We start from the raw sequence: 26,804 nt of genomic DNA on the forward strand, positions 1-26,804 counted from the left end.
CCACAAAAACCAAGGAAGATAAAGGCGGCCTAGGGGAGCCTGGGAGGAGCAAGTGCTAATCTAGGAGTCTTCTCCTGCAGAAAATGAAAAGGGGGAGTGACAAAGACATGAGGCTTGGTAAGGATTCCTCCATATTGTCATATCTGCCTCAACTTCTCCTGAGCAAGAGGAGAGTGGCAGAGGGAGGAACACCTGGAGAAGGTGAGTGTAGTGATGTTCTGTGGGGAGGAGATGAGAGAGAAACTGAGGGTCCATGAGGGACTGCTAGAGAGAGAAAATGTTTGGATTGGGAAGAAGCAACTGGGATGTGGAGAAGGGATAGGCTTGAAGGTAGGTGGGAGGGAGGTGTGACCAAAGGTTCAGCTGTTCATGAAGCTGGGCCACAGTTCCTGGGCTTAGAAACTTCAAAAATGAAGCTCTGGAGTGATGCTTCTTGGAGAGGGTAGCCATCTGGAATCTTAATCTCACAGCAAAAGGTGGAGACATGAAGTTCTATTTTAGAAGCATCTATTAGATTAGAAATAGAACCTCCCAGGAAAGAAAGGCAGGGCATGGATTGGAAGGATGCATTCAAAGGAAATAGCCCAGTGCTGGCAGGAGGTGGGGATAGCATGACACTGAGCTTTCATTTCTGAGATCATCTCCTACAGCACCCACTCCCAAGAAGGTAAAGGACACATCAAATTCTTTCTCTGGGTTCCAAGCAGAACTTGGTGCCAAGCTTGGGTGCCTGGAATGTCTGAAAACTTTACTGGGACATCAGACCTCACCAACCTTCCACTCACCTCTTGAGGGCTCCAGAGAGCTGCATGCTTCCCACTCCCCATCAGACTAGCCTATTGGAGGATCTCATGTAGCCATCATCTGGACTGCTGATGTGGCCACTGATGGTAAAGAGTGGATCCATCTCCAGCTCCTGTGAGTTCCAGAGAAAGAAGATCCAGCCAAGTTACTGAGACTGAGAACCTAGCCTCTTTCTGAGCCAGAACGTGGGAAGAGCTTGCTGGCAGTGACTTACTGACTCACTGACTTACTTTCCAGAATAGGACTTACCTCATCTCCTAGAACCAGAGGAGGAGCAGGCACACCCTGTGGCACAGAGGACAAGGTGAATTATCCCAAGAGGACTGTCTGACTCTCATTCCCTGAATTCTTGATTGTCTTTATTTGTTCCCCTCTTTCACCATGATTTTATGCTTGAGATTATATTGTTTGTAATTAGACCTAGACAATGAAACATACCTGGAGACAGAGACTATGCTTAGTTATCTCTCTATCCTAAGAAGCTAATACCACAACACCTGCCACAATAGTGTCTTCCTGAATAAATGATGAGTAGATGAATGAATGAATGAATGAATGAATGAAAAAAAAAAAGAATGTTAAGAGAACCACTGTCATCAGGGTCTTACATGATCTTATCTGTGTACAAGTTTTTATTCACTTTCTAAACTTTCTAAATGGACTCTGACTTCTTCCTTCTCTCTTGTTTGTTTAGGAGAAGGGGAGGAGACAGGGAAGAGAAGCAGTAAGCTTTGTCTTCATATCTGATCTTTTCTCAAGCATACCAACCTCCCACCCTCAACCTACCCAGACTTGTCCCAAATCTACTCATCAGATTTGATACAAGTTGAAGACAAAATTAGGCCCTAGGAAGACAATCCAAAAAGAGAGGGTTAGAATGTCCAGGGAAAGCTGCCCATCACCCCTCTGGGAGCATCCGGTGTTCCCTTACCCCTTTCTGAGAGGAGTGGAGTGGCTGGCTGGGTCTCAGGAAGCTGTGGGTGAGTCCCAAGTTCCTGAACTTTCTGCTTCCTGCCCCATATCCCATCTTCCCAGACAGAATAAACAACTTTATCGGTGCAGATGCTGCTACTGGGGATCTCTACTAACGGTACTGATTACCTTGGGAAGGAAGCAGTCCTAGCTTGGAGCCCCAAAGAAGGAGATCTGGGCCTGAGTCCAGACTCTATCACTTTCCAACCCTGACTTTAGCCTCACATTTTCATCTATAAAATTGGAAACTAAGAATTTTATTCTTGCGTGGAATTTTAAAGAATCATGTTAGGAAAAGGTGCATCGGTACATAGCAGGTGTTCAACAAGCCTTTGTGCCAGCTGTTGAAGTTAATTGCAGATCTGGGAAATGTTCTTTACCTCTTGGCATTTCAGCAGGCCTTCCCAGCCCTCCTAGGTCCTATGAAAAGAGCAAGTGTGGGCCACAGTTGGGAGTACCACACCAAATTCCAGGAGCCTCCCAGGGAAGCTGGTGCATCAGCAAGCTTAGGAGAGGACTCCAAGACCCACAATCAGGGGAAGAGATATACAGGGAGCCAGAGCCGGGGACACCTGGAGCTTGGCCAGTCTAGCCTGTTGCCCATAGCCTGGCGACTCATACAGGCCTTTAGGATGAATTCCTATGGGCTCTGAGAGAAGAGGAACCTGGCTGCTTGCTGAGGTGGGAGGAGCCCCCACTCCCTTGATACCCCCACCACCTCAAGTGCTCAGCCACCCGCTTAAGTCTTCAACCACTGCAGCCACCACAGGAAATATTTTGCATGGCACCATGCTAAAGTTTACAGCCCCACCTAATTTTCCAACTGCTACAGGAGAGGAGAGGCTTGGCAGAAGTGGACTACAGAGTCCAGTGTTCACTGACCCTCCCAGCAGTACCCACGCTGGTACCACTTGGCCAGGCTGTAGCCCAGGATGGACATAAGCAGCAGTGATAGCCCCACACCAAGGATCAGGCCCAGGGTGTTGATGGAGTCCTCGCCTGCAGAGACAGGGCATACTTCACCCAGTGGCCCAGAATCCTCTCACAGCCCCGACACCAACTTGACCATGTCCCACTGTCATTGCCTCCATCCCCACTGCCATCAAAATGACTGTCCCCTGAGACTCTTGACCTGAGCTAGCTAGTTTAGCTAACTCATACTAAGATGTCAGTGTCAGATACCTGATTTTTTAGTTAGCATGCTTATCCAAAGCAATAGTCCTCTGACAGTAGAAACAGTTTGACACTGAGGCTTTCCCAAAGCCACAGGCACTCTACTTTTTGGCAAAGGCACTAATATTTGGGGAAAAGTCCAGGAGGTCTCTCCTCGGCATAAATGCTGCTGGTCTGCAGCCTGGAGGGCCCCAAGAGCAGAGACCCGAAGATCCTCGGTACCCTCTCCACAAAGCCCACACACCTAGAGTCAGTGTGTTAACTCTCAGGCTCTGTTTGCTGCTTATACTCATCACTTCTTCCCTTTTTGTGGTATGAGCTTCTAGGTAAATTTATATTTTATTTGTAGAGTCAAACCAAGAGAGGAGAGAAAGAGAGAGAAAGAGAGAGAGAGAGAGAGAGAGAGAGAGAGAGAGAGAGAGAGAGGAAATTCAGGGAAATAAGATGGATTTGAAGAAATGGCAGAGAGGGAAGCCAGGTTTGCAGGAAAAGGCTGACATGGGTGTACCACTGAGAAAAGGCACCCCACCCTGGAAGGGAAGGAAGAGGAAGGAAGAGGAAGGCCAGCCCTGCCTCCACCAGATGGCAAGCTGGAGTGTGGGAGAGTAAGCTGATGCCCCATCTCCACTGCCCCATGTGTGGGGAGGAGGGGCTCCGGGGTGCTGCTGAGAGCCCAGAAGGTGCAGTGAGTAAACCTTCGGCACAGCAGGCTCCTGTCCAAAGCTCAGGTCCACCATTTGCAAAATGTGGACTGGAGGAAACCCCTTTCCCTCACTAGACTTCAATTTGCTCTTATGGAAAATAAGCATAATGATAAATAAACAGAGTTGATGTGATGATTAATGGAGATATCATATAGAGAGAGCTCTTAGGAGAGGACCTGGCATACACTGAGTGCTTGATAGATGTTAATTATATCATCATTGTTGTTGTTAAGATAATATCAAATGGTGCAATTATGTTTTTTAAATATTTTACAATCCCCACCCCCACCAAGCCTTTCATTTCTCCCATGCCCCTTGGCCCTTCTTTCCATTAAAGCAGCCAGGGTATTCTCTCCTCATCAAAGAATATATGACAGCAAAATGAAGAAAGAAGAGGTCTCTCATTCTAGTTTTATTTTTTAAGTATATTTTATTGATTATGCTATTACAGTTGTCCAAATTTTTTCCCCTTGCCCCACTCTACCTGGTACCTCCCTTCCCTCCAGAAACCCCTCCGCCCCCTTAGTTCATGTCCATGGGTCATGCATGTAGGTTCTTTGGCTTCTCCATTTCCTCTACTATTCTTAACATCCCCCTGTCTATTTTGTACCTACCACCCATGCTTTTTGATCCTTGCACCTTGTCCCCCCATCTCCACTTTCTCCCTCTCCACTGATAACCCTCCATACAATCTCCATATCTATGGTTCTATTCCTGCTTTAGTTGTTTGCTTAGTTTGTTTTTGTTTTGTTTTTTAGATTCATTTGTTGATAATTGTGAGTTTATCGTCATTTTTCTCCTCCTAGTTTTAGATACAAAAGCCCTGGCCCTTAGAGAAATGGAAAGGATTCACAACATAGACAAGAAGTAAGCAAAGCAAGCTTACACTCCTAGCCATATTAGAAAAAATTCTTCAGCCTGGGGAAAGGAGAGAGAAGGACAGATGAAGAGAAAGCAGTGGGAAACACTGAAAAGATATCAGTGGGTCCCAGAAAGAGTCCTCACTCTCTGATTCAAAGCTGAGCCCAGGGAGGCAATAGAATTCCCAGGTAGAGCTGTGGACCTCAGAGCTGAACTGAGTCCCAGACAGACAAGGGTCCAATAAGAATAATTACATGGAACTCCTTGACAGACAAAGCCTCAGACAGCCTTGAAGAGTTGCTGTGCCTTCTCATGGTATGGAAGCAGCCAAATGAAAGCAGGGAAGTCCCCAATAAAGCAGGAAAGTCCCAGAGAGGCCCTCTAGACCTGAAGGAATCACACAGTAGGGATCTAGGCTCCCCTCTGCAGCACCCTGCATGGCTGATGCTCAAAGCACAGTCCAAGGGATGTCCCTCACCAGTGATACACCGTGGGTGCCAGTGTGAGCAGAGGGCATCAGGAATCAGTTACCCCTCCCCCACTCCCCAGTTCCCAAGAAAAATGGGGGAATAGGAATCCCCAAAGACACTAATGGCATCTTCTCTGTGCCAGGCACTGTTCTAGACACTTGTATTATGGCAGTGAATAAAACAAAAAATAAATCCCTGTCCTCATGGAGATGATACTCCCAGTGGAGGGAGACAGCCAAAAACAAAATAAATACATTATATAGCATATTGGAAGGTGACACATGCTAAGGAGAAAGAAATAAAGCAGAGGAAGAGATAGAAAGCATGGTGGGGACGTGAGTACAGTTTTAATTAAAGCAATCAGGGAAGACCTCGTAAAGAATGAGACTATGGAGAAGAAAGCCCTAAAGGAAGTGAGAAAGAGACACACATCATGGAGACAGCTACAGTAAAAAATGTTCTAGGCAGAGGGAGCAGCAGGTACAATTGAGGCAGTAACATGCCAAGCAGGTTCCAAAAGCATCAAAGAGCCCTGAGTGATGAGTAGGGGCAAGGGATGAAGCAAGCAGCCAGAGATGGGGGAATAGGAAGGAGCCAGCTAATAATGTAGTGCTTGAAGGCAAAAGGAGTTTTGTTTTTCCTCTGAGCAAGATGGAGAGAATCTTGAGCACAGGAGTAACATGATCCAATGTTTTAAAAGGATCATTCTGATGGCTACTCCGTTAAGAACAGATGGGGTAGGGGGCAATGATGAAGCAGGGAGACCAGTTAGAAGGCTACTGCAATATCCAAGCAAGAGATGACCATTGGCCCTGACTGGTGTGGTTCGGTGGGTTGGGTGTCATTTTGCAAACTGAAAGGCCACTGGTTTGATTCCTGGTCAGGGCACATGCTTGGGTTGCAGGCCAGGTCCCTGTTTGGGGGCATGTGTAAGGCAACTAGTTGATATTTCTCTCACACATCAATGTTTCTCTTCCTCTCTTTCTCCCTCCCTTCCTGTCTCCCTAAAATAAAGCTTTTTAAAAAGAGAGAGAGATGATCATTGAAAGAAAGTAGTGCAAGAAACCAAGAGGCCAAAGTCAGGGATAGACCATACACGTGAATAATGGAGAGCGTGACAGTGACCCAAGAAATCAAGTCTTCAAGAATTCAGGGTGGTGACCCAGCAGTGGGTGAACAGATGACGCAGCCAGGTGTGGTAGTTGTGTTATTGGTGTTTGTGGGAGCTGGGATTTTGAGGAGTTTCATAAAGAAAGGTCTCTTCTGGAATAAAAAGTACCAGTAGGGGGATCACAGGCCTTCTGGAGATCTAGCTGGTGAGGGAAAGAGGTGCATTACCTCTGCTTGCTACCATTTTCCCCACCCCCAACAGTGCTTTCTGTCCTAGGCAGCTTGCAGACACATTTAATTACTCTATTTTACCTCTTTATCTTCCTAAGATGCTCCTTTAACTAACATTATTTATTTAGTCTCCCTTTTATATACCTTTAAATTTTTACTATAAAATATTTGATGCATACAAGAAGTACATAGAATAACATGATGAACATCCGTGTGACTACTACTAATCTTCAAAGAATTCTAAAATTTTGCTATTCTTGCTTTCCAAGTATGTGTCTCAATTTCAGCATAGTCCTCTTCTACCTCTCCCTCTAAGTAACTATTCTCCCAAATTTGGTGTTAGCTTCCCCAAGCACGTTTTTATACCCTTATTTTATTTTATCCTCATAAAGTGTATATACAAGGTCTGTCCAGAAAATGTCCAACCATTGTTAATATAATGAGAATGGTTTGTGCAACATGATTTAACCTGGCAGCCAAGGAAAGTGGACTGGAATGCACATGCATGAACAATGATAACTTCGCTGTACTAGTTAGTGGGGGTGATAGACGCTGTTGCGTGAGCATGTATACTGTGTGGTTGTTGCATTCAAAATGACTGAGAGAGTAAAGCAATAAATCTGCATCAAATTTTGTGTTAAGCTCAAACATTCTTCTGCGGAAACTATTCAGATGATTCAGAAGGCCACAGCAATGGGCGACTGGTGATTGGCAGCTTTATCACAACAACGTGCCTGCTCATGCGTCATGTGTTGGGAAGAGTGGTTTGGCGAAACATCATATCATCCAGGTGACTCAGCTCTCCATACATCCCAGATTTGGTGCCTTGCAACTTCTGACTTTTCCCAAAATTAAAATAATCTTTGAAAGGGAAGGGATTTCAGACTACTGATGAGATTCAGGAAAATACAATGGGGCAGCTAATGGCAATTGGGAGAACTGTGTGAGGTCCCAAGGTACCTACTTTGAAGGGGACTGAGGCATCATTGTTCTCTGTACAATGTTTCTTCTATCTTGTATCTTCTTCAATAAATGTTTCTATTTTTCATATTACATGGCTGGATACTTTCTGGACAGACTATGTGTGTATATGTATAAAATTGTTTTATATGTTTTCAAATTTTATATAAATGATATTAGGCTTACTAATCACAGTTAGGACACTAGTCTACCTGGAATTCATTTATGTTATAATAGAAATTACAAAATACTTGTAACTGAATCGGCAGCCGTCCGTCTCGAGAGACGATGGTGTAGCTTAAGAGTCTATCTGCACCGCCGAGAATGGCTGTGCAGTCCGACTCGGGAGTGACACGGTATCTGTCTCCTCCCGTGTTGAATCGACATCTTGCGATGACGCTGGAGTGTCCTCTCCAGTGAAGCTGAAGCTACAGAGCCTGGGCAGGGTGATATGGAGGGTCTGCTGTTGCCCATGCAGCAGACCCACCCTCTCTTCGCAGCTGAAGGGTCCAAGGGAAAGACGGAGTCAATACAGCTTGGCTTCAGGTGCGCCGCAGGAGTTGCTGGTGTTGACTACAACGTCGAACCGCCTTAGGGACTCCGGCTCCGGATTTTCTGTTGGGGTTTACTCCCTTAGCCTTTCCCCTGAAGAGGTATGCCGCAAGGCAGCGGAGGTTTTTTGGAGTCAGAGTTTTCCTTCTCTGATTGTAACTGAATAATACTGAAAATACAACATATCCAAAGATGTGAATTGAAGAGTTAGTCCAGGGAGACAAAAGCAGCGGGAATTCACAGGACAGAGATGAGAACTGCACAAAGAGAGATGTGCAGAGGGTCCCATGCAAGGACAGGTCAGTGTATGTGAGTGAATAAACTACCTGAAGCCAGAGCAAGAATCATCTGAAAGGATTAGTGAGAACAGTGTCTAACATTCAAAAAGGGCTAAGAACAGTACCTGTTTATATAAGCCAGAGTGGAAAAATTCAAAATTCACGGGGCATTGGACAGAGAACTCAGGATGGTGTTGCCTCAATGGGGGTGAACAGTTAGCCTCAGACTGAGTACTGCTCTGGGACCACCTAACAAGTCACAAAAGCAAGACCCATAAGGATGAAACTGGTTCCAACTAACTTAACTGCTTCCCAGAATATTGATAGAAAAACAAAAATATCCAGCACTCAACAAGGTAAAATTCACGAGGTCTAGCATCCAATCAAAATTACAAGGCATGTGGAGACACATGACCCATAATGAAGAGGATAATTAATCATTGAAACCAACCCAGAACTGACAGGGATGTCACAACTGGCAAAGAAGGACATTAAAGTAGTTGTTATAATTCTATTTTATATGTTCAAAAATTAGGTAGGAACATTTAAGATACAAAATAGACCCAAATCAGATTTCTAGAAATGAAAACCACTATGTTTGAGATGAAAAGTACATAGTATGGGGTTAACTGCAGATTAGACATTACAGAAAAAAAACATGGCGCACATGGACACATAGCAATAGAAACTACCCAAAAGTGAATACAGAGGAAAAATTAATAAAGAGCAACCTAGTGTATGTGTAATTAGAGTCCTCAAAAGAGAAAGGGAGGACAGAAATAATATTTAAAGAGATAAGGCCAAAAATTTTCCAAGTTATTCATTCAAACAATATATTTCCTTCCCTACAAGAAATTCTGATACCCATGGTTGACAGCATAAATTACTTTCTTTTTCATTACATCATGGAAAGCCTATACTGTCCTTAGGAAGGGAAGGACTACATTTTCTTCAACCAACGCTCCGTAAGAATCACTCCTTTCAACGAAACTGCATGCATAAATTGGAAAGTGCGCAGGGCAATGGCATAGGGGAGGGGAGGGACCGCTTTGTGTGGTATCAGGAACTATAGCCCCGCTGTGAGCTAGGCCTTGCAAAAGGTCTGTAAGTCTCAACCAGAAAATCAGGAAAGCTGGAGGCAGGCATGACCTGATAATTGCACTGGGGGGTCCCTGTGGGAAATCAGGCATAAAGAATATATACAGTATTATGCTTTGAAGCTTGCTCTGCTCTCACCTGGTGATCCTCTGGCACCAGAGAATCTGGCGGACCTTGATCTAAAGCAATCACTGCTCTCCTTTCATTGTTATCTGTAATCCCTAGATGTTGATAGTAATCCAGGCATTTGAAGCTGATTGGTGATTTACATATCTTGAATGTATGTTCCCATACATACCTTCCTCAATAAAAGGCATGGGAAAAGAGAGTTTGGGTCTTTTCTCCTCTAGAGAGAACTTCCACCTCTCTTTCTCCCAGACAGAAATCAGTGCCTGGGTCAAATCATTTCTCCTCATCTGTGATCATGAAACCTCTGCTGGACAGAGAGTTTCCACCGAGCTGGGGCATGTACCCACAGTACGGTCTCTGGTAAGAGCTTGGGGGGGGTGAGTGTTTTTGTTTATTGCTTATATAAGCCAAAGACAAATATTTATTTATTTATTTATTTATTTGCATGCTTCATCAAAGTCAAGATCACTGTTTATTTAAATCTACACTTAAAAATACATTTATTGACCTTTTTGTGTATCAGATACTGTCCTTCGGCCTTTCTAATTATATAACCCTCATTTAAAACTAAACAAAGCAGATGGATAAGTTGGGGTGTATTTTCTTAGCAGAAATTGAGCAGCTTGAGTCTTTTTCTCTCCTGTGCCGTGCCTATGCTGAAGCAAGACACGCTTCAGGCACAACCAGACTTCCTTAGGAACAGGTTTATGATATCTCTACTACAGGAAAAATTAAAGGTGAACAGAGACTCCTTTCCTGGAATTTTATATAGGGAAATATTCAACTAACTCTAATACTTTCCATTAAAATCCAGGTTTTATATAAGTCTTAGTGACTATGAATTTATGGTAAATTGACAAACTTAATAGCTGTTTCCCTTTACAAAATCCAAGTTTAAGAAGGGTCAATAGAACAACACTGGCCCCAAAGATGGTGCTATAGGTAGAAAGTCTGTCCTATTTTTCAAATACCTTGTCAGGTATGTGAGTCCAAAAAAAATTATAATTTTTTTTTTTTTTGCTTGTTAGTTTTTACTTTTTTAGGCTGCAGTATTATTGCCACTGTAAATAGAGCTCAAATCCACAGAGTTCTACATGCCAGAGTTACAGCAAGAACCCAGTTCTTTCTGGCTCCAAAGCCCGTGCTCTTTCCACTATCCTTTTTTGTTTAAAATGATTTGCTCTGCAAAATTATTAAACAGAAATCAAATAAGTTTTAGATGCCATCTCCAAAACTATGCTATCACTTGAGAATCTTCTTTGTGTCAGTAGTTAGATAATACCCTCCCCTCCACACCCCCACTCTTATTAGGGATTTCTGGACCCAAGGGTAGGTAGGACGACGACCATGTCCAGCTTGAAGCAGCTAGAGGAGCTTGAGACCTTCGCCCATTGTCCTTTACAAGATTACAAAGGGTCTTAATATCTGAGAGGGAGGGATAGTTATTTTTTACGAACCAGGGGTATGGACTTGGGGGGGGGGTGATTGCTGGGGGAGGGAGTGCTGGGTGGAGGGGAGTAAAGGGGAGAAAATTGGAACTATTGTAACAATATAATCAATAAAATACATTAAAAATATTAATTGATTACTGAAGCTATTACTAATTTAATATACCCATTACCATCAGCTTTCGAAGGAGTCATACTTGCATTTTCTACACTGAGGAGGCATATATCCACATTATCTAACACCAGTTTCAAAGCACTAAGATATTGTTAAAAATTAGATTATTCAAAATAAAAATTCTATTTTGTCCCATTCACAGTTGTTATTTGACCTGTGGGGAGCCATTTCTCTCAACTCCGACTCTTACCATTAAAATTCAGATCATGTGTAAGGCATCAGTAGCCATATAGTCGAAGGATAATGAGGAGACCATGTGTCCATGCTCTTTTATTAGTTCTGATCCCACAAGAAAGCCTGGGTTTTTGGGAGAAGAGATGCACACGAAACCACCTTTCTCTCCTTGCTTTACTACCTCCTCTGAGTCATGCTGATTGGCCCAACTTTGCTAGTATGCAGGGTCAATGTATATTAAAAGGCCATAGTCCTGGTCCTTCTATTCTATTTCCATATGCCTAGAGCACTAGGAAACCAGTCTAGGCATGAGAGCCCCCTCATTTATGCTCAGGAGCTCTTATTATGACAGGTTCCTGCACTTTCAGGCAAGAGTGTGATAAGATTCAGGATTTATGTTTGGGCTAAAAGGAGAAAAAAAATGCCCCAAGAGTCTTCAACCTTGGTTATGATTGTACAAGCCAACTTTACAAGACAGGTCTATGGAGACTTGAGACAGAAGACCTATAATATAATGTTACTTTATCTTTCTTTAACATTTGTCTGTTGTCTCTTCATGGGTATGTCCTCCAGAGATGTGTATTCCTGGGTCTGGCCAAAATACCATCTTCATTTCATTAAAAACCCTTCTTAAAAATCTGTAAAAATTGGTTTTACAAACAAGCCTATACTTGTCCTCATGTACAATATTACCCTAGGAAATTCATATTTTTAGTTTGTAAAGGATAAAATGTGCATAATTTCTACTTAGCTTGATAAAGAAGAAAGAGAAGAAGGTGGAAGAGGAAGGAAGAGTCTGAGAAAAAATGAGGACAAGAGGTAAGTTATGAGGCTGGGAAAGAGAAAGAAAAAGAGGGAATTGAGAAAAGAAGAAAAAACTATAGATGTAACGTTTAGGTTAAAATAATATTTCCCCTTATTGAAAGTCAAGATGCAGAAGAATTTGAGTCAATGTGTTAGACAAATAGAGTGTCTGGAATGAGCTGCCCAAATAAATGGCATAGCAACCACACAAAGTGTAGCATAAGTAAATAACCAAAACCAATGTAAAAAAGGTACAAGGACCCCAACCTAGAACAAAAAATTACTCAAAAAATAGAAGGACGGAGGTTCTGGTCAAGCTGGCAGTGTAGGTAAATGCAGTACTTGAATCCTCTGACAACTGCGTCAAAATTACAACTAACTTCAGAACAACCATAATTTAGAACTACCTGAAACCTAAATGAACAGAAGTCCTACAACTAGAAGTATATAGAAAAAGCCACATCGAGGCTGGTAGGAGAGGTGGAGGCACAGAATGGGCTGGTACCACCCCCACTGATGGCAGTTAAAAAACAGAAGGGATATCTTGGCTGTGGAGGTCCCCCTACAAGGAGTGAGGAGTCCTAGCCCATACCATACCCAGCAGCCCAGGGTTCCACTGCCATAAAGAGAAGTCCCCATCAAAACCAGTGGGGATTTTGGCTAAGTGAGAAAGAGGGCTGCTGGGGTCTGAGGATTTCCTCTTAAAGGGTCCACGCACAGACTTACTCTGACTCACTTGCCCTGACTTCCAGCATTAGGGAAGCAGCTCAAAAGGAGACAGGGACATATGGAGAGGAAATGAATTGTCTGGCTTCAGAGCAAGAGCTGGGGGGAAGATTTCTCCCAGACAGAAGTGCTGGCAGAGGCCATTGTTCCTTTGTTGAGCCCTGCCCCCACAAAGTCTGAAGGTGGAGCCATATCTGAATCTCCATCAACCTGGTAATGCTGTTTGCTCCACCCTGGCGATTCCCTGATACCCTGCCCACCCCAACTTGCAAACTCAGCCAGGCCATTTCTAGTGGCTTCTCCATACAAACCACCTGTTTTGCACTTTCTTAAAATCCCTTAAACAAGCAACATCTGGCATCTGCATGCCCCATACATCTCGCTAAACAGCTCCAGGCCCAGCACTAGTGGCAGCAGACTTGGTACACAGTCTGGCTTTTGCTGGACACCTCCAAGACCAGCATAAGTAGTAGACACCTACATGAACTTTGTAGTTCATGCTTGGTGGGCTAGGGCAGGGCACAGATGGCAGCTGACTTTTGTCTGCACCTTCCAAAATGCTCCAGAGCCAGTGCACCTGATGGACAGCTTGAGACCATGTTGAAGTACCACCAAACCACCACCATAAGCAACACACTCAAGGGGAAGGCTCAGTGGGCACCAGAACCCAGCTGAAGTAAGTCCTACTCTTTGGGGTGGGACCCTGACCAGCTGATCCTCCACAGTGGTCAGAGATCAATGGTCATAGCCAGTCTTTGCAGCTGATTGTCCTGGGGGTAAATCCCTCCCACTGATGTGCCAACAGCAATCAAGGCTCAACTACAACAGGAGGGTATACATAGCCCACAAAAGGGTGGTAGAACATACCTCAAGTTACCAGCTTGGATGAACAAGGAGGCTGTGCTACTGGACCCTACAGAAAACACCTACTACATAAAGCCACTCTACCAAGCCCAGAAGACATAGCAGCTCTACCTCACAAAGAGAAACAAACACATGGAAACTGCCAAAATGAGGACACAAAGAAACACGGCCCAAATGAAAAAACAGGACAAAATTCCAGGAAAAGAACTAAACAAAATGGAGACAAGAAATCTACTGAGTGCAGAGTTCAAAACACTGGTTTTAAGGATGCTCAATGAATTTACGAGGAGAATAAATGAACTTAGTGAGAACCAACAAACAGATAGAAAACATAAAAATGGATATAGAAATCATAAAAACAAACCAGTCAGAAATGAAAACTACATGAACTGAAATTTAAAAAAATACATTACAGGGAATCAGCTGTGGAATAAAGAAAGCAGAGGATCAAATCAGAGATTTGGAAGATAAGGAAGCAGAAAACACCCAATCGGAATAGCAAAAAAGAAAAAAAGAATCTACAAAAGTGAGGAGAGTGTAAGGAGCTTCTGGGACAACATCAAGCATAATAACATTCACATCACAGGGGTACCAGAAGGAAAAGAGAGAGAGAGAGGAAGAAACTAAAAACCTATGTGAAAAAAATGACAAAAAACTTTCCTAACCTGGTGAAGGAAATAGACATACAAGTTCAGTAAGTGCAAAGTCCCAAACAAGATGAATCCGAAGAGTCCCACACCAAGAGACACCTCAATTAAAATGCCAAAAATTAAAGACAAGAAGAGACTCTTAAAAGGAGCAAGAGAAAATCAAGTAGTTTTCTACAAGGAAGCTACATGACTGTCAGCTTATTTCTCAACAGAAACGTTTCACAACAGAAGAGAGTCATATGAAACATTTGATGTGATGAAAAGCAAGGACCTCCAACAAAGACTACTTTACCCAGCAAGACTATCACTTAAAATTGAAGGATGGAACTGCCTTTTGATCCAGTGATTCCATTGCTAGATTTATACCCAAAGAATCCCGAAACACCAGTTTAAAAGAACCTATGCACCCCTATGTTCATAGCAGCACTATTTACCATAGCCAAGTGCTGGAAACAGCCTAAGTGCCCATCAGTGAATGAGTGGATCAAAAAACTGTGGTATAATTTACTCAATGGAATACTACACAGCAGAAAGAAAGGAACTCCTACCTTCTGCTACAGCATGGATGGAACTTGAGAGTATAATGCTAAGTGAAATAAGCCAGGTGGTAAAAGACAAATATCATATGATCTCACCTAATACAGGAAACTAATGAACAAAACAAACAAATGAGCAAAATAGAACCAGAGGCATGAAAAAAGGGAACAGACTGACAATGACCAGAGGGGAGGGGGAAAGTGGGGGAGAGAGGGAAAGGGTCTAATAAAGGAACATGTATAAATGACCCATGGACATGGACAACTCAGTGGGGATTGACTGTGGGAGAAGGGGGAGGTGGGTAGAGCAGGAGAGAGCAAAAAAGGAAAAATGAGAAAACTGTGATAGAAAAACAAGTTTAAATTGAATTAATTAATCAATTAATTAATAAACTAAATTGAAGGATAAATAAAGAGCTTCCCAGACAAGAGATAGCTAAAATAGTTTGTTACCACCAAACCCGTATTACAAAAATGTTGAAGGACCTTCTTTAAGAAAAAGGAGGTGGAGGAGGAGGAGGAAAAGGAAAGGAAAGGAAAACAGAGGGATATAGTTAAAAGAATAAAATGGCAATAAATATGTAGCTATCAATAATCACTTTAAATGTAAATGGCTTAAGTGCTTCAATCAAAAGTTGTGTTGTAGCTGAATGGATAAGAAAACAAGACCCATGTATAGATTGTCTATAAGATACCCACCTAAGAACAAAAGATACACACAGAGTAAAAGTAAAGGGATAGAAAAAGATATTTGATGCAAATGGAAAGAAGAAAAAGCTGAAGTAGCAATATTTATATTTGAAAAAATAGACTTTAAAACAAAGACATTAGTAAGAGACAAAGAAGAATACTACATAATGATAAAGGGAGCATTCCAACAAGAGCATATTAGCTTTTTAAACATTTATGCACCAAAAATAGCAGCTAAATACATAAAGCAAATCTTGATGGATATAAAGGGAGAAATTGACAGTAATACAGTCAGAATAGAAAAATTTTAACACCCTATTGACATCAATGTATGCAACTTTCAGACAGAAAATCAACAAAGAAACAGTGGTCTTAAATGACACACTGGATCAGGTGGATTTAACTGATATCTTCAGAGCATTTCACCCCAAAGCAGCAAAATATACATTCTTTTCAAGTGCGCATGAAACATTATCTAGGGTACACCACAACATTTAAGAAGATTGGAATCATATCAAGTATTTTCTTTGATCATATCAATAGGTGCAGAAAAAGCATTTGATAAAATCCAGTACCCATTTATGATAAAAACTCTCACCAAAGTGGGAATAGAGGGAGCATACATCAATGTAATAAAGGCCATATATGACAGACCCACAGGCAACATCATACTCATGGGCAAAAACTACAAGTGCTCCACTTAAGATCAGGAACAAGACAAGGATGTCCACTTTTCCACTCTTATTCAACATACTACTGGAAGTCCCAGCCACAGCAATCAGATTTTTTTTAAAAGAAAGGCATTGAAATTGGAAAAGAAAAAAGTAAAACTGTTATTATTTACAGATGACATGATACTATATTTAGAGAACCCAAAAGACATATTTAGAGAACCATAAAGATTCCATCAGAAAACTACTAGAACTGATAAAGGAATTCAGTGAAGTGGTAGGATACAAAATTAATATAAAGAAATAAGTTGCTGCTCCAATTAAAAGACATAGGGTAGCTGAATGGATTAGAAAGAATGACCCACATATATGCTGTCTACAAGAGACCCACCTTAGAACAAAAGATCTACACAGACTGAAAGTAAAGGGATGGAAAAAAGTATTTCAAGTAAATGGACATGAAAAAAAAGCTGGGGCAGCAATACTTATATCAGACAAAACAGATTTCACAGCAAGGGCCATAAAAACAGACAAAGAAGGGCATTTCATAATACTTAAGGGAAAAGTACATCAAGAAGATATAACCCTTATAAATATATACGCACCCAACTTAGGAGCACCCAAATATATAAGGAACATTTTGAAAGACTCCAAGAAAGATATAGACAGCAACACACTCATCGTAGGGGACTTTAACACCCCATTGTCAACAATGGACAGATCTTCGAAACAAAGAAACACCAAAGATATTGAGGCACTGAACAACACTCTAGAGCAAATGGACTTAGTCGATATATATAGAACTTTTCACCCCAAAGAAGCAAAATATACATTCTTCTCAAGTGCACATGGAACATTTTCAAAGATAGACCACATGGTAGGACACAAAACAAGCCTCAACGAATTCAAGAAAATTGAAATTATATCAAGCATCTTCTCAGATCACAATGGCTTAAAATTGGAAATCAACCTCAAGGAAAAAACTCAAAAACATTCAAACTCATGGAGAATGAATAACATGCTATTAAATAATGAATGGGTTAACAATGACATCAAGGAAGGAATCAAAAAGTTTCTGGAAACTGAAGACAATGAACACAAAACAACCCAAAACCTATGGGATACAGTGAAAGCAGTCCTGAGAGGAAAGTTCATAGCAATACAGGCATACCTTAAAAAGCTAGAAGAATCTTTAATAAAAAATTTAACCCTATGGCTACAAGAACTAGAGGAAGAACAACAAGCAAAGCCCAGATCAAGTAGAAGGAAGGAAATCATCAAAATCAGAGCACAATTAAATGACATAGAGACTAAACTAACAATTCAAAAAATCAACAAAAGTAGGAGCTGGTTCTTTGAAAAGATAAACAAAATTGACAAGCCTTTAACCAGGCTCATCAAGAAAAAAAGAGAGAGGACCCAAATAAATAAAATCAGAAATGAAAGAGGAGAAATCACAACTGATACCACAGAAATACAAAGGATTGTAAGAAATTATTACGAACAACTGTATGGCAAGAAATTTGACAACCTAGAGGAAATGGACAAATTCCTGGAAACCTATAGTCTTCCCAAACTGAATCAAGAAGAAGCAGAAAGTCTGAATGACCAATAACAGCTAGTGAAATTGAAGCAGTAATCAAAAAACTCCCAGCACACAAAAGCCCTGGACCGGATGGCTTCACAAGTGAATTCTACAAAACATTTAGGAAAGAACTAACTCCTATCCTCTTCAGACTATTCCAAAATATCCAAGAAGAGGGAAGACTCCCAAACTCGTTCTATGAAGCCAGTATAACCCTAAGTCCAAAACCAGGTCAAGACACAACAAAGAAAGAAAACTACAGGCCAATATCGTTGATGAACATAGATGCTAAAATCCTCAACAAAATATTGGCAAGCCGGACCCAGCAACACATTAGAAAGATCATACACCATGATCAAGTGGGATTCATCCCAGCGATGCAAGGATGGTTTAATATTCACAAATCAATAAACGTAATACACCACATAAACAAAATGAAAGACAAAAACCACATGATCATATCAATAGATGCTGAAAAAGCATTTGATAAAGTACAACACCCATTTATGATGAAAACACTTAGCAAAATGGGAATAGAGGGAGCATATCTTAACATAATTAAGGCTATATGTGAGAAGCCTGAAGCCAACATCATGCTCAACGGACAAGAACTGAAAGCATTCATCCTGAAATCAGGAACAAGACAAGGTTTTCCACTCTCTTCACTCCTATTCAACATAGTGTTGGAAGTCCTAGCCACAGCAATAAGACAAGAAAAAAATAAATAAAGAAAAGGCATCCAAATTGGGAAAGAAGAAGTAAAACTATCATTATATGCAGATGACATGATAGTTTACCTAGAAAACCCTATAAACTCCACAAAAGACTACTCGATATAATAAGTGAATTTGGCAAAATAGCAGGATACAAAATAAATATACAGAAATCTAAGACATTTCTGTACACCAACAATAAAATATCAGAGACAGACACAAAGAAGGAAATACCATTTACTATACCAACAAGAAAAGTAAAGTGCTTAGAAATAGACTGAACCAAAGAGATAAAAGATCTGTACTCTGAAAATTACAACTAGAGAGGAATACAACTACTTCAAAACAAAGGATAACTAGAAATTCCAGAAAATAAAACTACACGGAAGCCCAACATATGAAGTTATAAACCAGCGGTGCCATTTGGGCAGGTAAGAGTTAAAGAGGGCAGTGCTGTTTGCGGTCGCACCTGAGACAGCGGCGGGGCGGCGAAAAATCCCGGCGGCAGTCAAGCCCCTGGCAGTGCGCGACCCCAGCACTGGGGAAAGCAGCCACCGCATCGCCTTGAACAGTGAGGCCCAGGGGGGCGGGAGGACGGATCCTGGTCTCCTAGCTGAATAACTGTGTGAATCCATCTTGGACCCCTGCCCCCAAAGAAAGCACCACAGGGCTGCGAAATAGGTCGCAGACAGGCGCCGGTCGCTGATTTGTGACGCGTACGCAGGCACTGCCCCCTGCCCCCTATAGCCAGCTCAAGAAAACAAAACGCATCTGTCAAAATGAGGCAGACAACTATAGAAATCCCGGTGACACAACTCACCAGGCAACAGATAGAGAACCTGACAGATGAACAGATAAGAAACCTGTCAGAGGCTCAGTTCTGGGCCATTGTTATCAGGTGGCTTACAGAATTCACAAAAGAGCAGGAAAAAGATAAGAAAGAAGCGAAAAACATTCATAACGAAAGGAACAAAACCACATACGAGACAGATGGTGAGGAAAAAAAATCCAGAGTTCATTTCAACAAACTGGAATATGGAGAAGGAACAAGCAGTCAACCAATGCAGCGAGAGGAAATGGGAAGCAACAATGAGAGGATCAGAAACCTCTGGGACAGCTATAAAAGGCCCAACATAAGAATCATTGGTTTGCCAGAGAGTGAGGAAGATGAACTAGAACTTGAAAAATTGAGTGAAAATATAATAAAGGAGAACTTCCCAGACTTGGGGAAGGGAATAGACTTGCAGGTCCAGGAAGCAAGGAGAGTTCCCAAGAGACTGGACCCAGGGAGAACCACTGCAAGACACATTATAATCAAAATGTCAAAAATTAAAGATAAAGAGAGAATCTTAAAAGCAGCAAGAGAGAAGAAAAGAATCATGTACAAAGGGGTCCCAATTAGACTATCAGCTGACTTCTCAAGGGAGACCCTACAGGCAAGAAGGGACTGGCAAGAAATATTCAAAGTAATGAAAATCCAAAACCTACAACCACGAATACTCTATCCAGTGAAATTGTCATTCAGAATAGAAGGACAGAGAAAGTGTTTCCAGGACAAAATAAAACTGAAAGAGTTCATTAGATCCAAACCACTGTTATATGAGATGTTAAAGGGACTGGTTTAAAAAACAGAAGCTAGGGAGATGAAACAAAGGCAAACTAAACAGGCAATGAGAGTGGAAAAGGAACTGTGGGTACGGGAAGCATATTGGGGGGAGGTCAACAGGGAGGGGGAGTGGGGAGAGGGAGGGAGATGATAAAGGAATTGGGGATCATGGTAGGAGGGAATGGAATAGACGGAGAGAGGTTGGGAGGAACTGTATGCACAACTAATGGACATAATCTAAAAGGGGGGGACAACTGGAGGGAGGGGGGCCACCGGGTGGAGGGGAGCAGAGGGAAGGGAAATTGGCACAAATGTAATATTTTAATCAATAAAACACATTAAAAAAAATACCATGTTCTTGGATTGCGAAGAATCAACATTATCAAAATGGCCATACTACCCAAAGCAATTTACAGATTCAATGCAATCCCTATTAAAATACCAATGACGTATTTCACAGACCTGGGACAAATACTCCAAAAATTCATATGGAACCAAAAAAGACCCCGAATAGCAAAAACAATCTTGAGACAGAAGAAAACAGCAGGAGGGATCACAATACCAGACATCAAACAATACCACAAAGCCACTGTGATCAAAACAGTCTGGTACTGGCATAAGAAGGCATATAGATCAATGGAACAGAGAGTCCAGAAATAAATCCAGGACTATACGCTCAACTAATATTTGATAAAGGAGGAAGGAACATAAAATGGAGTGAGAAGAGCCTCTTTAACAAATGGTGTTGGGAGAACTGGACAGGGACGTGCAAAAAAATGAAACTAGACCACCAACATACACCACACATTAGAATAAACTCAAGATGGGTCAAAGACTTAAATGTAATCTGTGACACCATAAAAGTCCTAGAGAAAAACATAGGCAGAAAAATTTCAGATATCTCACGTAACAATATTTTCATGGATACATGTCCTAAGGCAAGAGGAATAAAGGAAAAAATAAACAAATGGGACTACATCAAACTAAAGAGTTTCTGCTCAGCAAAAGAAAACATCAGCAAGATGAAAAGGAAACCAACCATATGGGAAAACATATTTGCCAATGATATCTCAGACAGGGGACTGATCTCCAAAATATATAAAGAGCTTATATGACTCAACATCAAGAAGACAGAGAACCCAATTAAAAAATGGGCAAAGGAACTGAACAAACACTTCTCCGAAGAGGACATACAGAAGGTCCATAGACACATGAAAAAATGCTCAACATCACTAGCCATCAGAGAGATGCAAATAAAAACCACAATGAGATACCACTTTACACCTGTCAGAATGGGCATCATCAACAAATCAACAAACAACAAGTGCTGGTGAGGATGTGGAGAAATGGGAACTCTACTGCACTGTTGGTGAGAATGCAGACTGGTGCAGCCACTATGGAAAACAGTATGGAATTACCTCAAAAAACTAAAAATGGAACTGCCTTTTGAACCAGCGATTCCACTGCTAGGATTATACCCAAAAAAATCATAAAAGCCTTATTCAAAAGAACTTATGCATCCCTATGTTCATAGCAGCACTGTTTACAATAGCTAAGTGCTGGAAACAGCGTAAGTGCCCATCTGTAGACGAGTGGATCAAAAAACTGTGGTACATTTACACAATGGAATACTATGCAGCAGAGAGAAAGAAGAAACTCCTGCCATTTGCGACAACATGGATGGAACTAGAGAGAATTATGCTTAGTGAGATAAGCCCAGCAAAGAAAGAAAAATACCATATGATATCACCTAATACAGGGAACTAAAGAACAACATAAACAAACGAACTAAATAGAACAAGGAGCAGAATAACAGTCAGTAGGGGGGAGGGGGAGAGAGAGAAGGGGGATAAATAAGGGAAGGGTTTAGTCAAGGAATGTGAATAAATGACTCATGGACATGGACAATAGGGAGGAATATGATTGTGGGAGAAGGGATGGGCTGGGTGGAGGGGAGCAATGGCGGAGAAATGGGACAACTATAATTGAAAAATCAAAAAATAAAATAAAAAAACTACTCTAAAGAATTAAGTTTTTAATTAAAAAAACAAAAAGAAAAGAAACCTTGGTTTGCTTACTTCCTCTCCAAATGTTAACCTTGGCTTTCAACCAGTCTTTCAATACAGTATCATGAATGAGCAGACAACAGATTTCAGACAGCTCTTCCTAATTTTCAGCCACCAAAAGACACATTTTAGTGTCTGAGATCAGGAAATGAGACTTGAAATCAGGCTATCTGGAAGACGACTTATTGTTACTTCAGGCAAGATCAGGTTTGAATCTTCACCTATGTCAAATGGAGATAAAAATATTAACTTCACATGGTTATTGTGAAGATCAAGTGAGATGTGTGTGCAAAAAGGGGAGTAGTATGGTTTCTGACACAGTAATATTCAATAAGTTACTTCCCTCCACTGAAGGTGGAAATCTCTAGAACAGTATTAGAGTGTTGGCCACTTTGCATTGATCTATCAGCAGCAGCATTTGACACCCCAGGGCAGAAATCAGCTAGGCAACAAGCTATGTGAGCTCACACAGATCTCCACCTACCCATATGTTCAGAAGTCTGCCTTTGATCCCTAATGCAAGAACGAGAGTGGGCAGAAGTAGTCTTCTGACAGGTCATGATCTCCTGCAACATAAAATAAGGCTGAGTGTGTTGGGCCCCTTTCTCTTTAAGTGGTGCCACGTGATCTGATACCACTTTTAGATTAGATGAACATGTGGTCTGCTTCTAAGCACACAGACGATAAGCATCACCCTTTACAGTGATAATAGGGTTTATGAAGAAACAGGAGAAAGCCTCAAGAAACCCTAAGTCCTGGTTCTTGCTTATGCAGAAATGCAATCTTAACATCAGGTAATTCTCTGTCTACTCAGTCCTGGGCCTTGACATACTCCTGTGATTCACAGACCCAGCTTGAGTCCGAAACAAGCTCTCTCCACAATTTAGACCAATCAGGGCAATTGTAGAGCAGTTGTTCCCAAATATTTCACAGTCCCCTAAACGTCTTTTGAAATATGATGTTACCTGGGTCCCACTCCAGACCTATCCAATCAAACTCTGAAAAGGGGGAGCCCAGGAATCTATAATTTACAATAAGCACCCCACAGGAGTCTCTTACCACTAGGCTACCACCATTTGGGTTAGAAAGAAAGAGGAATGGGTCTGCAAAGATCAGTACAGGGAGTTCCCCCCCCAAAATAGTTCCAGTTATTTCATGCTGAAGAGGAAGAAGGTGAGAGTCATTCTGAATATACCTAAGGTTAGATGTGAAGATATTTAGGTTTGGTAATGTATTGTTTTGAGTAAGAGTTTAAGATAAATAAACATTTTAGATTTCTTGGTAGATGCCAGTCCCCAAAATACTTAACTTTTAGTATTTCTCTGAGCAAGATAAAGGCAAAGAGAAAATTAGAAGTGAGTCTTATTTCTACTAAATGAGCCTTGCAAAAAATTAACTACTGAGAGCTAACCCCCACACCTATTGTGGCGATCTTGAGAGAAATGATCCAATGGGTGTCTAACAACAGAGACACAGTCAGACACAGTCAGGCACAATCAGAGAACATGCAAAGACTGAGCTCTGGCCCTACAGGTTGCTGAGGCTGGCATCCTAGGCCCTTCCTGACAAGTGACACCCCAGAGCTCAACTCTCATCTCCTGACTTTTCCTGAACAGGGTTTTGGTGTCCCAGTGGAACCAAGCTCTCATCCAGGGAAGGCACATGTAGTATATGTGCTGCCAGCCCCAGCCATGTCAGAAGTCCCCAGGCCTTAGACTGTGCTACGCAGAAGTCAAAGCTGGAGAGATAGTCATGGGGAAGGTGCTGCCACTGCTGACACAGTCTGGCCCCCATGAACAGGAGAAGCAAATAAAATATTTCAGCCCTCTTTTTTGGAAAGTCTAAGCAAAGGTCCTTTTATTTTTTTTATTATTTTTTTTTAATGTTTTTTATTGATTATATTGAGCAAAGGTCCCTTTACATCAGCGTAAGCAAATGACTGCCATGGACTGGGGATTACTGTGGCCCTCCACTCCCAACCTATAACATCAGTTTCAATGCCTAAGGTTTGCTGGATAGAGTCTGTGTCCAGGGTGCAGAAAGCAGCCCTGGGTGTTTCAAGTGGCTTGTCAATGGTCTCTCTTAGGAGGTGGCTCAGATGGAGCCTGGCCAAGGACTCTCACTCCATCCCCCCATATAAGTGCTCCCCAGAGTGTAACACAGGAGATCATAGTGGTACCTGGGGACTTTTTATTTATTTCTTTAATAGTTATGCATTTAACATGTTTAAGAAGAATAATTAAAATGTCAAATCTGGATTTTGTGGACTCTATTGCTTACAACAAGGTTAAAGGAGGTATTTAATATTCAAAAGTGAATTAGATTTAAGAAAAATATTAAGCAAATAACAGTACAGGTGGTTTGGGGATGAGGCAAAGGTCATAAAATGGTTGGAAAAACACAGCTCTGGATTAAATGCATGAGAAGCAGACAGGCCATCCCAGAAGAGATAAAGATGCTTTCTGGGAAGAAACATGTCCTAAAGGAACAAAATGCCAAAGGCCCAGGACCAGGAGGGGGCCTGGGAACCTGCCCCTCATATTTCCTCCCACCCATAACCTCCTGCCTGTAGTCCAGGCTGAAGAAAATAACAAGAAAAAAACACAACAGTTTTGTTAATAATCATAATGTACTATTTTTGTAACCCAAAAAATATATATTTTTTAACTTAAAAAAAGTACGATTTCACTAAACTTTCCAAGGGACATTACAGGCATGAGCTGTAACAACCATAGGAGACAATATTGTCTTGACACTGACAGCAGGCCCAGGACTTCAGATATCCACAGGTATGAGGGCCTATTGCCAGGCTTTGGTGGTGTAGCCACTGCCCGGGCAGAATGCCACAGTGACCAAGGAAGGGGAGGGTCTCTGCCAGGGGACAGTCAGAGCCAGGAAAGCTAGTCCTAACAGTAAGCTGGAGACACCATCTGGGAGTAATTCGGAGGGAATCTGTAATCCTTGCACATTTGTTCCACCCTTCTTGTTTTTAATTTATGTTTTTTTCTGTGTGCTTTATAATTATCATATATACTAGAGTATAAATACAAATATAATACATAAGTATCAGAGTGCACACTCAAAATTGTTTATTGATGGCCTTTGCCAGCGTGACTCAGTTGGTAGGAGCATCATTTCATGGACCAAAGGGTCACAGGTTTGATTCCCAGTCAGGGCATATAACCAGGTTGGGGGTTCAATCCACAGTCGGGGCATGTGCAAGGGGGCAACTGCTAGATGTTTCTCTCTCTCCCTAACCCGCTCTCTCCCCTTATTTTCCTCTCTCTCTAGGAGCAGTGATAGAATGTCCTCAAGTGAGGATTTTCAAAATAATTGTTTATGGATGGGAGGCATGATCAAAAACATTTAGCAACTGTAAGTTTATGTTACTCACTAAACTACACTTGCCTGATTGATTTTAGCTCTGTGTAAACTGTATCTCCCCCTCTAGAGGCTGAGGAAGGTTTGGAGAGTTGTTGGGGGACCTGTGCCACTAAGTTTAAACTACCCCATTCTAGTGTCTGGATGAAGTGTTGTGAGGGCTCCTCTGAAGGAGGAGCAGGCACAGGGAAGTTTTGTAAAGTCTATTTAGGGTCCTGAAAAGAGCACAGGGTTGGCTTCAGAAGGACATGCACTGGGCCCCAGACCTATCACACACCAGCTGTGTAATCTCGGGTGAGCTACTCTGAACTTCAAGTTCACCTTCTTTCAAAAAAGAGCTAATGAGTGACATGTACCTAATGGAATTTTTGTGAGGCTCAAATGAGGTAAGAGGAACAGGGTTTTGGGGAATCATAGAGCATCTTCCTTCTCACAGGTAGTGTCCCAGGCATGGGATGGCCCCAGAGTCTCCAGAGTTCCAAAGCCTGCAAAGAGGGGATGACAGTGTCACCAGGGGGACCTGGACTGAGGCACCTTCCCAGACACAGCCAGGTCTCTGCTCAGGTGGGCCAGAAGTCAAGCCCAGCCCAGGGGTGCTGAAGCATAGACACCCAGCTACTCACCCTAGCTATCGGCTATCTCCAGGCTCCTGCAACTACTGGGGAAGGAAGACAGGGAGACTTTCACTCTTCTTATGGAGAGGAAGGAGAGGAGATAGCGAACACACCATAGAGGCAGGCACTCATTCTGATCACCCCAGGGGGCCTCCTGCTTCACCACCTCCTCTTCACCCAAGCTTCCTCCAGCCCCCACTTCTTTCTTCCTGGCCATAAGCGCAGGATAATGTTTGGTGCATGTTGCTGAAACTAGGATAAACCGGGATTACTCAGTATGAAGGGTTGCAAGTTTGGAGGTTTGGGGTTTTTCTAGATCTGGCCTTAAGGCCTCCAGAAACACCTGAGTACCTGAATTATTCCTCTCTCTCTCCCTCTTGTCACCTCAGTCACTTTGATTTGTATTGAACCCCAGACAAGAGGCTCCCAAACCTTTGGGAAAACAAGCCAACTTCACTGATCTCCCCCAATCCACTCCCATCCCATCTACTTCCTTTAAGAACTTCTCTGGGGACTTTGGTCAAGATGGACATGTAGGTAGACACACTTCACACCCTCATGCAACCATAGAAAGAATTATAACCAGATCTCAAAAACAAATAACAGAGACTTCCAGCCAAGATGGAGGCATAGACAGACACGCTGCATTTTCCTCCACAACTAAGAAGGAGCACAACTACCTCAAAACAAGGAGACAACCAGAAGTTCCAGAAAATCAACCTGCATGGAAGTCCAACAAACAAAGATATAAAGAAGAAA

General features: G+C 42.0%; 1 protein-coding gene across 1 annotated transcript; it reads right to left on the reverse strand.

Annotated features, from left to right (window-relative positions):
• Window positions 1–826: 826 nt before the first annotated feature.
• SMIM35 (small integral membrane protein 35) lies at window positions 827–26,262 on the reverse strand. The gene is made up of 5 exons (XM_090267350.1): window positions 26,187–26,262; window positions 25,866–25,916; window positions 2,659–2,775; window positions 1,620–1,649; window positions 827–930 (listed from the first exon to the last, which is right to left on the reverse strand). Exons 1-5 carry the CDS (start codon window positions 26,260–26,262, stop codon window positions 827–829), a joined length of 378 nt encoding a protein of 125 aa, XP_090123476.1.
• Window positions 26,263–26,804: the final 542 nt, after the last annotated feature.

The sequence above is a fragment of the Furipterus horrens genome, unplaced genomic scaffold (genome assembly GCF_987537825.1).
Source record: "Furipterus horrens unplaced genomic scaffold, mFurHor1.1.pri manual_scaffold_2, whole genome shotgun sequence".
NCBI lineage: Eukaryota > Metazoa > Chordata > Mammalia > Chiroptera > Furipteridae > Furipterus > Furipterus horrens.

Excerpts from the sequence above, each read along its gene's own strand:
- SMIM35 (XM_090267350.1), bottom strand. The coding sequence starts at position 26,262 with ATGGCCAGGAAGAAAGAAGTGGGGGCTGGAGGAAGCTTGGGTGAAGAG. Across the intron at positions 2,776-25,865 it reads CCATGCCTGGGACACTACCT|GCGAGGACTCCATCAACACC; the intron begins GTGAGAAGGAAG and ends CTGTCTCTGCAG. Across the intron at positions 931-1,619 it reads TGTCTTCAACTTGTATCAAA|TCTGGAACTCACAGGAGCTG; the intron begins TCTGATGAGTAG and ends GGATCTTCTTTC.